This window comes from Taurulus bubalis (genome assembly GCF_910589615.1).
Source record: "Taurulus bubalis genome assembly, chromosome: 21".
NCBI classification, from domain to species: Eukaryota; Metazoa; Chordata; class Actinopteri; order Perciformes; family Cottidae; genus Taurulus; species Taurulus bubalis.
This window is the reverse complement of record NC_136609.1, coordinates 7,601,883-7,615,717: the sequence shown is the minus strand read 5'-3', so window position 1 is coordinate 7,615,717 and position 13,835 is coordinate 7,601,883. Positions and strand designations below refer to the sequence as shown.

The following is a 13,835-nucleotide window of genomic DNA, read 5'->3' as shown; positions in this document are numbered from 1 at the left end:
GGAGTAAGTGCAAACGTACATTTTACATCAGCTCCTGTTGAAAATCCTCCAGTCGTGAGCCGAATTCACCAAAAACACGCGACTCTTCAGAAACACTTTCAACTCATGGCTCATTACAGCCGAGCGACGAGCGAAAACACGCTTAATTAAAAGCAACGAATCCACGCTGGTATTCTCCTCAAAACAGAAACGCGAGTTGACGCCACCTCGATGTCCTTGACTCAACTCGTGGAAACTTTCCCCCGGAATAAAGTTCCTCTCCTGAGCGACCACGACGACGTCGATAAATATAAACGTGCATTTGAATAAAAACGATATCTTACCTAACACAACTAGGTATACTTAGCTTCTGTTAGTACTCACCAGGCGATATTTTTATCTACTTTCAGGTACTTACTCAGCCCGCTTCTCCGCTCTGTGGACGGTTCTTCCTGATAACGTGAGTCACGTGACGCTCCTGCCAAAGCCCCGCCCCTCCCCAGCCACGCCTCCGCGTGTGTGCAGAAGATAAAACAAAAAGACACAGAGAGAGAGAGAGAGAGTGGGCTCCACCAATGTAGAAATACAATGAATATGATCCAGGAGTGTATTATATATTATATTGCAGATTTGCAACACATCAAAACAATCAAAACACCTTACAAATAAAAGGTATACATAAATAAAAATGTGTCCAATACTTTTGTTTATAAGCAAACATCCTACATGAATGGTATTTCCACCACGTCGGCCGTGTTTATTGATAATCCACAAGCAAACATCCTAGAATAACTTGCTGAATTAACATGAACACATTGTGATTGAGATCATATTAGCGTGTAGAGGTTGTCTTCTTTTTGCTGTGTCGATGGTTTGGTTGTCTTTTTTCACAAATTGTATTCTGTTGAGAAAAAAATTAATAATTTTTTTATTGTCTCATTAGACGCAGACTGTTAATAGCAGTTTCTCCCTGGACTCCATCTGCTGCTGTCAGTGTATTTGATAAAACAGGCTTTAGGATTAGAGCAAAAAAAGCGCGTTAAAAAGATGTCCGGCCGCGGGCTACGCGCTGTCAACATGACTTCATCAAGTCTGCCTTTGCCACTTGCAAAAGGTTGAACCCCTCTGGCTCCCAGCACTGCATCAGTGTCACCACACACACACACACACACACACACACACACACACACACACACACACACACGCGCACACACACAGCGCCTGCATGCCACCCTCTCTTTCACTCTCTCTGGGCCATGGCCTTGTGTTTGTTTACACCGCTTAGAGGAGCTGTACTTTACATTCTGAACATTAATATAGCAGTAAACAAATATTTGCTATATACAGATAGAGCGGAGTAACATCAAGCCTAAACAGAGCATGAAGCCGCTTTCCCTCTGTGTGTGTGTGAGTGTGCTTCTCCCTGATCTGTTGAAATAACCTGGATGGTTGCTCGTGCTTTTTAGTGCATGTGAGCGCGGCCATTGTCGAACTCATGGCCGCAGCTTTGAGCTGCTCTGTTTAGAGCCGACAGCAGCTTGTCTGACAGACAGCGCCATCGCACAACCACACCATCTAGTTCCTTCCAGAGGGGCGGCCATTTTTGTGAGCACCACTACGAAGCGTTAGGGAGACAGAGTAGCGTTAAATGAGTACAATTTAACAACTTAATGCTTTATCCGCGCAGCGTTAAAGCGCATTGCTGTAGCAAGCTGAGTGACATCTTTGTTCGGCTCGTTATCGGTAACCTGTATAGCATTTAGGCATTAGCAAGATAGCTAGCTAACTAGTGGACAGCTGGCTAGTTAGTTAGCATTGCTAATCGTGCTTCACGGGTTACATAAAAATGAGGACAAGCTAGCACCTAGCTAACTAGCCAGGTACGTCTCCAGAGCTGCGTCCGCTCTCTTCCCGGCAAACAGCAACACTTTACCACACTGGCGTGGTTGTCACCATGATGACTTACAACAATTGGAACATTCTTCCGTACTGTTCACAGTTAAATATCTGTTTTACTCTTGTTTAATTTGTATATTTTGCCGTAGTTTGTTTGCACTGTTCGCTGTTAAGCTGTTATCTTATAGCCGCCACCATGTGGAGAGCCGTCAAGAGGCAACAGAAATGCTCCCAATCTGGGATCTTGCACTTTTAAGGTCACTATCCTTGAGATACATATACTAATTTGGAGATTTTTCATTCATAGGCATCGATTACTGGCGTTTCCCAGAGTGGTAACCCATTAATCTCACAAGCCAAATCAATGGAAGTTATTCTGATTCGCTGGGGACAGATTTACTACTCGCCCTGAAACAAGCCTGGTGATCTCGGCTGAAAATGTTAAGCTAACGAATGGCAGCAGTGGCACACAGCAGGGTCTCTTAACCTTTCCTTGATGCTGTTTTCAGGTTCATATCCTATTATTATTACCCCGGCAATCTCAGACTAGGATGGGAAATATTGTGTCAGAGAAGTGTGCGGCTCGGTCGTAGGCTGTTAGCCCGAAGGTGGACAGGTAGAGCCATGTTAACATCTGACGGGACTTCACTGTCAAAGCGTCACATGGAGGAGGACATTTGTTTCTGTGCTTTCGAGTGCGGAGGCGTCTTCAGTTCCCTTCATCGGGGATTAGGGACACATGTTGAGACAGGAGCTGATGTTGCAGGTTCTCACCAATGCATTGTTGTTGCACTGTGAAAGTTTCCCACAGCAAAGTCAATTCAGTGCAGTAATTCGTCACGCAAATGCTCCAAATAGTATAAAAACAGGGTTTTGTTGCATTCTGAATGCTGGACTTTGTGTAATTTAGTGGTGTCACTACTTTCACTCCAGTAAAGGGTCTGAATGCACTCTCTCTACAATATAAAAGTGCTCAGGAAGCAGTCTTTGTGTTTCAGTGTTTACCTGAATGCATACAGTTTAAAGTCCAAATGCAGCTATAACGATGGACTGATGACTCATGTGTCTCACAGTGTGGTCAATGTGACAGAGACACTTACATGCAGCTGGGATAGACCAGGGTAATCTCAGCAGCAGCTGCGGCGCACACTGTGGACAGTGTGCCGTGCGTGGCTCACCACAGCCTCAAGATGCTGCTCACTGTACTAACCCTGGGTAAAGGTCACTCCTGCACTCGCGTGACCGAGTTCTCCGCGTGCCTCTCTGCGCTCGCTTGTTTTCCCGCAGATGATTATTGTCATTCGCTGTGGATGAAAATTCAAAGATGGATTTTCAGTTTCGTCAGGACTGCCCTCAGATTTGAACCCCCCTCCCCCCACACACAATTTTCATTTTCCACGTGACTCTTTCTCACCTTCAGACATGAGCAGGCCCGGCTGAAGCCATGTTCAGTGGAGTCAAAAGCTGAGCTGAGCACGAGTTGAAAATTGCTTAGGGGGTAGGGAGGGGTTGGTTTTCTGCAGTGTGACTGTGGGCTTCGGATAAGCCTTGTCTCCGGCCTCTGAAGATTTCCCAACATCGCCTTGAGCTCTAAAGCCTCTGCTGTGGATGTGGGGCCTGTGCTCCAATTCCAGGTGCTTAGTTCCCAACCCGCACTTTTGAAGAATTACAGGTCTTTCAGGGTGTGGGGGGTGATTGAACTCCAGGGACAAAATCTATAGATGTTTTTATTTTCAATGAGCAAACGCTCATACTGAGTGTCTCAGAAACTTGTACTCTTTGGAAATAACCAATAAACGGCATCGCTGGTCTTATTAACGCCGCCATAAAGGTTGTTTTTGTTTGTCAGCAAGATTACGGAAGAACTACTGGTCCAGTTGTCATGAAACTCGGTGGAAGGGTATAGCATGGGGTGAAAGAAGAGGCTGTTTAGTTTCGGAGCAAATCTGAACCACGAGGCCGCCACACACATTGTTTTCCACTGGTGGAAGCGGCCTTGGTGGCGCTCTCCCACTTCGGCTGACGTGCTCATGAACAAGTGCACGGCTAACGAGGTGTTTAGGCACATCTGTATGCAACAGAGTAATGATTGCCTGTGCACAGGGGGGAATTTTAATTTGCTGGAGAATCAGAATTCAAGGCCCGTGGCTCTCCACCTTCGCGAAACAAGACATCAAAAAGAGCGTCCCTGCAGCTGGGGAGCTCGGAGCCGAAGGTGTGGACAGCCGTCAGACATCTCCGCTCCATTTCCTGTATATATTATCTTCTCCCCCCCGCCACCCACCTCCTTCTGTCTAAATGTGTGCATGTGTGAGCGTTTGAACGACCAATGCGATTGGTCATTTGGCGTCGTCACCGCAGTGGACATGCCCTCAGCCATTAGCTCTGACTTTGAAAAGACCCTTCGAGTCAAATATTCTGACATATTTACTTACTGTTATCATCACAAGTTTAAACGTGTCTTTAACCTTTATTCTTATTTATTTTTTATTATTATATTAATTTATGTTAAAAGTAAAAATCTATCTATTTTTCATTCATTTAAGTGTTGATTTTGGGAGCTTACTGTAGATGGCAATAATGGATTAATGGATTGCCCAAAAAGATTACAAAATATAAATACATTTTGAGCACTGACTGATATATGATAATATGTGGATGGTCTCGACATAAATCCAAATCCCCAATCTTGCAACTGAAGAATTTATGGATCTGTTTACAAAAAGGGAATGGGTGAATAAATGGTATGGTAATATTTGACCTCTAATGTATTCCACCTATAAGAAAACACAAACCAGCTCCACACCGTCGAGATTTATGAACAATAAATATGCAATCATTTGGCATTTGACATGTATATATGCACAGAGTGACACAATACAGTATAACATTATCGAGATGTTTTCCCCACATGTAAATAAACATGTGTTCTTTGCTGAATCCATTGTGTGCAATATTGAGTGACAATTGCGCGGACTTAAACTTTACGCACCGGCTGTACCTCTCGTCAAGTCAGTCGAAAGGAAACAGAGCACTTCCTGTTGCGCATTAGAAAATAAAACCCCTGTCGAGAATCTGCTATAAGTTTAATCACGTATATAATATATCAATATTCGGAAGTTAGCCTGTCTACTTAAGTAAAGCTGCAATATACCATATTGGAAATATACTCAATTCAAATTCCAAATGCAGAAATATTACTGATGGTGAATTATGCAGCACGGTCACTGTCGGTGTGTCATTATTAATGACGCACGGTTGAGGAGCAGCTCATTAAACCGCTTCATACTGTTCGGTGTCACAATGTATCAGTTCATAAACTGATTTTTTTTTAAAGTGTACATTTTTTATTCCTAAACAGATCTGCTAATCGGCTAATTATTGCTGTCAAATACACGCAGTGGACTAAAGTACAACACCTCCCTCTGTATTGCAGCGGAGGAGAAATATAAAGCAAGTAATAAGTACCTCTAAAAAAAAGTACAGAAGTGGCCTTCTGACATATGACTGCAAATTATAATTATGACCAAGAGAATGTGCAGCCTCCCATCCTAATGAATGCTTATTAAAAAGGAGCTTCCGTTTTGGTTCTGACCCACCTCATGCCATTACACCTGTGTGTCTGTTTTAAATTACTCAGCTGATGTCTTTCTATTTTCTATTCAGAGGCGCCCCCCGTCCCGCTGTTTTAATGTGAAGGCCACCTCCCCCTTGTTTTCCGGTCTTCCCCTCGCTAACTTTGACAGCTGGCCGCAGCTGGACCGCCGCTCTACGCGCGCACCCATCCATCCATCCAGGACGCGCTCCCCGCTGCCCGCTCACAGCCGCTGCCCAAAGGGCTCGAAGCCGCCAATTAGAAGAGCCGGGCCGAGGGATGCACACTTAATCAACTTGGTCTCTGTTTCTTTTCCGTCGTCCTAAAAAGCCCCCCCCTGCCCTCCGTCACAATTCCCCCCCAGAGCGGCTCCGCGGGTTTCCTGTCGTCCCTCCGTCCGCGAGCTGCGCGGAGGAAGTGGTCGGTCTTCCTGGTGAGCGTCGTCGCGATGGTTCTGCTGGCTCTGGCCGTCGCCGTCCCGCTGCTGCTGCTCCGCACCCCGGAGACCTCCGCGCACTACTACGAGATGATGGGCACCTGTCGGATGGTTTGCGACCCGTACACCCCGAAACCTGGCGGCGCCACCGCCATGGAGGTGATCCAGAACGTGAACGGCGTCGCCGCGCCGCCGCTGCCGCCGATGGCGCAAGGAAGCCGCGGAGAGCCGGGGCGACCCGGTAAACCCGGGTCCAGGGGCCCGCCGGGAGAGCCGGGAGCCCCGGGACCGAGGGGGCCACCGGGGCAGCGCGGCGACGGCAGGCTCGCGGTGTCCGGACCCGCTGGCCCCGACAACGGCGAGACGGACGGTGCGAACTCCACCGCCAACAGTTTCAGGATCGCGTTCTACGTCGGCCTGAAGAACCCGCACGAGGGATACGAGGTGCTGAAGTTTGACGACGTGATTACAAACTTGGGGAACCACTACGACGCGAGCACCGGGAAGTTCACCTGCCATGTGTCCGGGATCTACTTCTTCACCTACCATGTGTTGATGCGGGGAGGGGACGGGACCAGCATGTGGGCCGACCTGTGCAAAAACGGACAGGTGAGAGTGTAGATGGCGTATAGAAACTAGCAGAATATAGTCCATTTATTTTGTTCTAAATAAAGATTATAACATTCCAGAGTCATCCTCATTTTACGCACTAGGCTCGATCCCTTCTTTCCATTAACATCATCTATATACCTGCCTACTCTTACTATTCATCAGGGATGATTTCATGGTAACATCGGGGATATTTCTGGCCAAACACGAGCTGATTGTGTATGTGCCCCCCCCCCCCCCCTTTTTTTTTTGATGAGTCAGATGTTTACAGCTGCAGCTGGATGAGGGGTCAGATACTCACATCAGCTGTGGTCGTTAAAGACCCTGCAAGGGTGGGGGGTTTAGGGGGATTTCATAATTTTATTTACGACTATCCTATAGCTATAGTGGTGTTAACCTCTAGTTTACCCAGCATTCCCTTTGAGTGTCTATTTTTAAAGCTGCATCACAGCTGGGTTTTGTTTGCCTCTCAGCCATAAGTGAACTTTCTCGTCTCTGATCTACTAATGAAGTCTCGTCCCCTCAGGTTCGGGCCAGCGCCATCGCCCAGGACGCCGACCAGAACTACGACTACGCCAGCAACAGCGCCGTGCTGCACCTGGACTCCGGAGACGAGATCTACGTGAAACTGGACGGCGGCAAGGCGCACGGGGGCAACAACAACAAGTACAGCACCTTCTCCGGCTTCATCCTGTACCCCGACTAGACGGGCAACCCGGCGCCGAGAACTGTTCCCATCACAAGTCCAAATTGTGTTTTGTCCTCGTTTGAAGGCGCGTGGCGCAGCACACAGGCGTATTATCTGCAACCGTGTATATGTTCTTGTTCATTTAGCGAGAGACCTTTTGTATGTTGCGTGTGCGTGTGCGTGTGTGCGTGTGCGTGTGTGTGTGTGTGTGTGTGTGTGTGTGTGTGTGTGTGTGTGTGTGTGTGTGTGTGTGTGTGTGTGTGTGTGTGTGTGTGTGTGTTTGACTCGAGTTCAACTGCTCTGCTGTCACCAGAGTACGGATCCTCCTCGCGCAGACCCGCAGTAACACCCCGGAACGCGCTCTGAGCCGAGGAGGCATCATTCTTAAATTCCTTTGACACCATTTCTAAAATTCTCTAGGGGGGAGCGTCGCCCCAGAGCTGTGTGTATTAATGGCACCTAATATGTCAGGCTCCAATGGAAACAGAAAGAAGAGGGAAATCAAAGAAAACAAGAGATGAAACATCAGATCAGCTGTTTTGAGAGTCCAGTGTTTGGACTCAAGGCCCAGTCACACTGGTATTTAACACCAGGGTGTTCCACGCCGACTTAGCCCCTTCTTTTGCGGTAATAAAACACGCTAGTTTTTCAACTAGTTGGTGAACTTGGTCTAACAGATTTACAAACAGAGAGCAGCCGGAGAGCCCAAAATGTGAAGGGTTAGTAGCGTTCACTTTAGTTTAACGTCCCCACGTTGGAGTGTCAACTGTTTCGCTAAAGAGACGTGTTTTGCGGATAGCTGTGAGACATGAGTCATTTAAATAAACAACAAACTTATCGTCCTGTGAGCGACTTTGCTAGCAAGCTTGTCGCTGACAGTTGTTAAGCTTGCTAGCTTAAAACCAAGACTATTACGGTGGCGGACCAGCTGGCTAGCATGTTCCCAGCTGGATAGCATGTTCCCAGCTAGCTAGCATGTTAGCCGTTAGCTCGCCAGCTGCAGTAGTTCCCGACGTCATCAAGCTTCTGCAACCAAATATTTTCGTGCCACTTTCTGTTGCGACAGGGCCTTCGAATGGTTCCTAAAATATACGGTCACGTGAATTACCGCCATTTTCCCGTGATATTTATTTATTTATTTGATATCTGCCCACAAGTAAGAGCATCATCAGCATACATGGCAAAATGGGAGCAACAACTGGATGAGCTGGACGGGTTTTAGAAGACACAGTCGGCGTCCGATGAGGTCAGCGGAACGTGTTCTAAACGCGTTTCGATGAGCTGCAATAAATCTAGGCCAACTCGATCGCCGCCGCGAAAGTAAACCGTGGCGCTTCGAGTCGTGTTTCACTAAATAACCCAGTAACCACACCTGAAGGACGCAAATTCGGATGTCTTGCATTGATACCGAATCGGTTACATTTTGTTGTCATATATATATGCAAATAAATATTGTTTGACAAAAAGTTGCCTTTGTGTGAACATCCCTGACTAAGTGAATCCAAGTGTTTCGTGTTTGATTTAATGTCATAGCCATATATATAAATACATATATATAAATATTGCTCCGCAGGCTGCCTGTCCAAATATGTTGCATTGCATTGTCGCCTACAGTGCGGGGTCCAGGTGCCTCCTGAATGTCCTTTGCTCGGCTGTAGCTTGCAGACATTTGTGGTCAGTGAGCCTCGCTTAATGCAAATGGACAAAGTCAAGAAATTCGTAGTTTATTCATTGATCGACGGATAATTGAATCTGCAACTATTTTGATAATCGATTGTTATACCGCTTCTCTTTGTTTTTGTTTGTGTGTTTTATTCAGTCAATCATTTCAATACAATACAATATTCTATATAATATACAAAACAAAATGACTGAAAAGGTATAGGTAGAAGCAAAACATGCTTATATATTCCTATCCTAAATTATTATCATCAATTAAATCAGATAATTAATTCGAAATAAAGAATATATATATATATATATATATATATATACATACATATACATACATCTTCCATATACATGCATTTCATTCACACTTGTAACCCTCAACAATTGTTTTATAGATAATCCTTTTGAAACCCAAAGATGAGTTGACCGTTCTAACATTCATGTTAGCGTTGTTCCATAATTGAACTCCTACAATAGAAATACTTCTTTTAATCCCTTTTTTAGCTTTTTGTACAATAAACTTACAAACATCTCTCAAATCATATTTACACTCATATGTATTGAAAACAACCTTTGTACACAGTCTGGCAGTGACTTTGCTTTAGCTCTGTACATTGTCTGCATTATTTTATAATATACCAAATCATTAAATTTAAAAAAAATATGTGATCTGTAAAACAAAGGATTTGTCATATTACAAAGTAAACAGAATATCATTATGTTTTGATTACGAAGACAGGAGAAGCGTTTTAACATTAACATGTTTAGCATACTGTAAACAGTACTTCTGAAACTTCAACGCTCTTAATTTGAAGGACGGCTGAGTGGCCACAGAGAGCAGACTGTTAGCAACAGGCTGTCTGTGCGAGTCCTCAGCATGAGGAAACATAAATAACATGCGTCTCTTCAGATCGTCTCAGATATAAAAAATAAATAAAAGCGGTGGCTGCCGGCTCCTTTGTTTCACTTCTGATTAACTTGTATTAAGATTTGCAAAATGCTTTACCAGACTCAAACATGGCTGTAAGCTTTCATTAAGATGATGGCGGTTTTGTGTTTGTGTTTTTTTTTATTATAATATCTTTTTACCCCATTCCCCCTCAGGAACACACACTAAACAGCTGTTTACACACCAGCGCTGTCAATTTAAATGGAAATCATGGAAAACAAATATTAGCATGCCTGGTTAGATAAACCTCTATTAAGGTGGCAGCTTATTTTGATTTGCTCTACAAATGAGCTCTGTCCTCCTCAGAGGGGACTGTGTTCTTCTCGAGCTGTTGAAAAACAAAAAGAGATGGATAGACGTCCCCACAAGGTTTTTTTTTACAAAGATTGTACAGTTTATGTGCAGATATGGGAAAAAGCTCAGCGTGAGACGCATTTATGGGGAATACAGCAGGATGAATTAAAGGTACACTGTGGAGGGTTAGCCGAGGCAAAACCCCAGCGGACGAAGCTCGCTCCACACCAAGGGATCATCTGGGTTGGCTTTCACTCTCGCTGCCTCGTGGGATGCTGCAGGTGGTCCACCGGGCCGTGTTCTGTCAGTCCGCGGTCAGGGGATGTGCTCTTGTCATTGAGCCGCTGGGGGAACATAGCCTGTTTCATAAGAAGGGGAAGAATCCAGCGTGACGTCAGCACCCATTGGTTTGGAAAGCCTTGAGTTCGACATTTTGGCCGTCGCCATCTTGGTTTTGGGTCGTTGTCACCTTGTTGTGCAACCAAAGTGACACGAGAGGGCGGAGCTAAATGCAACCAAACGCTGAGTAAAACAATTTCCGGTGATCAAACATTTTACAAGTAACTTTCATAAGGTTAAGTTTTGACACAAACGCATGTACAACTCCCAGACCTGGCAACGCCGTGGTAGCGACCTGTCAATCACAACGTAGTGCCGCCCTAAAGCATATTCCGCTTTATGCTCTATTTTTACTCTAAATGGGACCATAATTTACTAAAGAGTTGAAGAAGACTTGAAACAAGAGATTGAGACCATAAACTCGTGTTTAAAATGTCTACCGAGGTAATAAATCCAGAGAGAAGTATCCAGCGCAGTATACCTTAAACAATAGAACACCAACCTACTTTTAGGCCCTTTCCTCGAAAATTGCAGACACAAACAAAAAAGGGTGTATCTCTGCATCCACTAGGGCTATTTGAATAATTTGGTACACATGTGATATTTTGTTCAGATGTGTAAATATCTGTCTATATGTTACTGGTTAGGAGTAAATGAAGATGACACAGAATTTTTTTTTAAAAGGTTCCAGGTCCGCTGAGAAAAAAATCACTTTCAGGATGATTATTTCTTTGAAATGATGCAGCTGTAAGGTCCAACTCGAACCCAAATCATAGCACAATATGTGAACATTCTCTCTGCAAAGGTTGACTTTGATAAATTGAAGCAGAACAAAGTTAGAGAGGGTTTAGTACAGAGAAAATCCAGACGAGGACTTAAACATTTTCATTGGGGCACATTTGCGCGCATCTGTGACATTTGAATTTTGTACCAAACCATATATTTCACTTGTATACTACTTATGGTGTTCAATACATCCAAATACAGCAGTTTGGGGCATTTTCTCATAAAACAAGCAATGATTTACAGTTTTATATAACAATCGCTCAGTCTTTCCCCCTAGGGGGGATTGGTTTTTAGAAGGTTAAAGCCGACCCTAGCTGCAGTACGGAGACAGACAGAGCTGCGTTAGCTATTAATATGTGTAACTTAGTTTTGAGTAGTTTTAACCTATTAGCATTTGATCGATTGATTTTTGTTCATTTCACACAATTAAGAGGGCCTTTAAAAAAATTTTAGTCATGTAAACAGACAGCAGCGTTTGCGAGACAAAAAGATGCTCACGGTTTAATGATGACCAAGTGTTTTTGTGGTTGTTGTTGTTTTGGGGCTCTGTGTGGCCCCACAGGGCCCCTCCTCTCAAAGCGTTTAAAGATCAAAGCATGATGGTCTTGTACAGGCTCTCAGCCTCCACTGCAGACACACTTAAGATGAAAAGTGGAGCTGCTGACACCAACTGAGACATCAACAGCAGTGCGTGTCACCCGGCTGCCAGACGGATGAACACACACACACACACACACTCGCACACACACATATATAAAACACTATAGATGATCATCCATCCCCCCCATGTCTGGGTGACAGTGAGGGATCGCTGACTGACAGACGGAGTAGTGAAATTCTCTGATGGATGAGATAAGTAGGACACACACACACACACACATACACATTGTGTTCAGGAGAATGCAGCTTGACAGGCAGCTGAGCAACAGGCATCATACCGGCGTAATGAAAGTATGTGTCTCTGCAGTCTTTTGGTGTTGAACATGTCGCCCTCGTTACAGTAAACTATGATTTTTTTTAATTGAAACCCTGTGAGTAAAGAGTCTCATCTATTGAAGCCCAAACACACCAGCGGTTAGGAGCAGCCGGCCTCTGTTGATTTCAGCAAGCGCCTGATTGCCAATCGGCGTGAAAGATTGCAGTCGACGAGCTCCCCGCACAGGCCGCCAATCATCGGGGGGACATTTTGAAAACCTCTCCTCAGTCTTTCGTCGCACTGATTTGCTCCCCGCCATGATTGATCCAGGTGTGACGCGCGTGCTTGAGATGCAAATGCCAAAAGTGTGCATGAGCCTAACAAAAATAAAAAATGTAAGAACTATACAAGAAGGACGTCTGAAGGGACCCAGCAGAGGGGGAGAGCCGGAATCTGACACCTACAAACCTTCTGCTTATCTTCCTCTTTTGTTTGTTTGTCGAGTCTTATCCAAGGTGCTGCGCTCGCGGCCGGGATCCTCACTGGGAAATAAAAGAAAGGAGGGGAAACCGGAGAGCCGCTCCGGTTTCGAGTAAAGACGTGGCTGTGTACGGCGGCACAATGACTTTCTGACGGCCTGGTAGATGAAACTGTATTTGATCATTTGTATGAGGAATACACTGAATGTTTAGGGGTTTTAGGGACTATTGAGAAATGAATAAGTGTGTTTTTCTTTTTGCTGAAGGCAGAGTTAGTAGATTGTCCATTATGTGCAATTTGGGACGGATTGGAGCGCGTAAAGTCAAGTCAAACAGCAGCACCCTGAGTTACGGCAAAACATGCAAACTTCCCGCCTCGCCAAAGGGACGCCGTTCCAAGAAAACCCGAAAGCTTCACAGGTTAAGACACTGAATGTTTTGAGATTCTGCTGACCAAATTTGAGATGGATCTGTTGACTCCTCGAGGAAGAGTTCTGGAAAGTTCCATACCTGTATACCTGTAAAGTGCTGAAAATGGCGCGTTGTCACATGACCTATGATGTCATTATTGGACGTATCGACTATTCCTTCGCAGTTAAGCGCCACATTAGCTGGAAGGTCATACCAACCAAATGTTTAAGGGATCCGATGAAGTTTGGATAAAATACACGAAAAACGCACTAAATTTAAAATGGCCGATGTTGACAGGTGGCCATGATGAATATGTTCAATTTCGATACTTTAAGTACATTTAGACTAACTCATATACTTAATCGTATAGTAGATGATGACAATATGTTTTGTAATATATTACACAATTATTATTCAATACTTTCTAAAATAAAATTGCTCAAATATTGCTATGCACACTAAGAACAGATGTCCAAACAACATGAGAAATAAAATGAGTTGTCCTGAACATAAACAACACACACACAAAACGGAGAGACGGAGACACTCATTCATATTTTGCTCCAGCGGAATAAATTCCCAGTATTACCCAGGATTCATGTGCCGGATAATGACTCAGCCAAATGCTGACTCACTGCATCTGCCAGTCTGCACTTCGAAAATTACATCTCTTTTGTGGTTTAATCGGCCAAACGAGGGGAAAGACTTGAGAAACGAAGAGAAGAGAGCAAAAGAGAAAGACACAGTAAACAGTGAAGGGGATAAAAAATAAATAAAATCCTCTCAT

At 44.6% G+C, this 13,835-nt stretch overlaps 1 protein-coding gene across 1 annotated transcript; it reads left to right on the top strand.

The window, feature by feature from the left end:
• Positions 1-5,918: 5,918 nt before the first annotated feature.
• Positions 5,919-7,221, top strand: c1ql2 (complement component 1, q subcomponent-like 2; the record flags this gene model as incomplete). Its single annotated transcript, XM_079237033.1, has 2 exons — positions 5,919-6,515; positions 7,042-7,221. The coding sequence occupies 2 exons, from the start codon at positions 5,919-5,921 to the stop codon at positions 7,219-7,221; spliced, it is 777 nt and encodes a 258-aa protein (XP_079093159.1).
• Between the last annotated feature and the right edge of the window lie 6,614 nt (positions 7,222-13,835).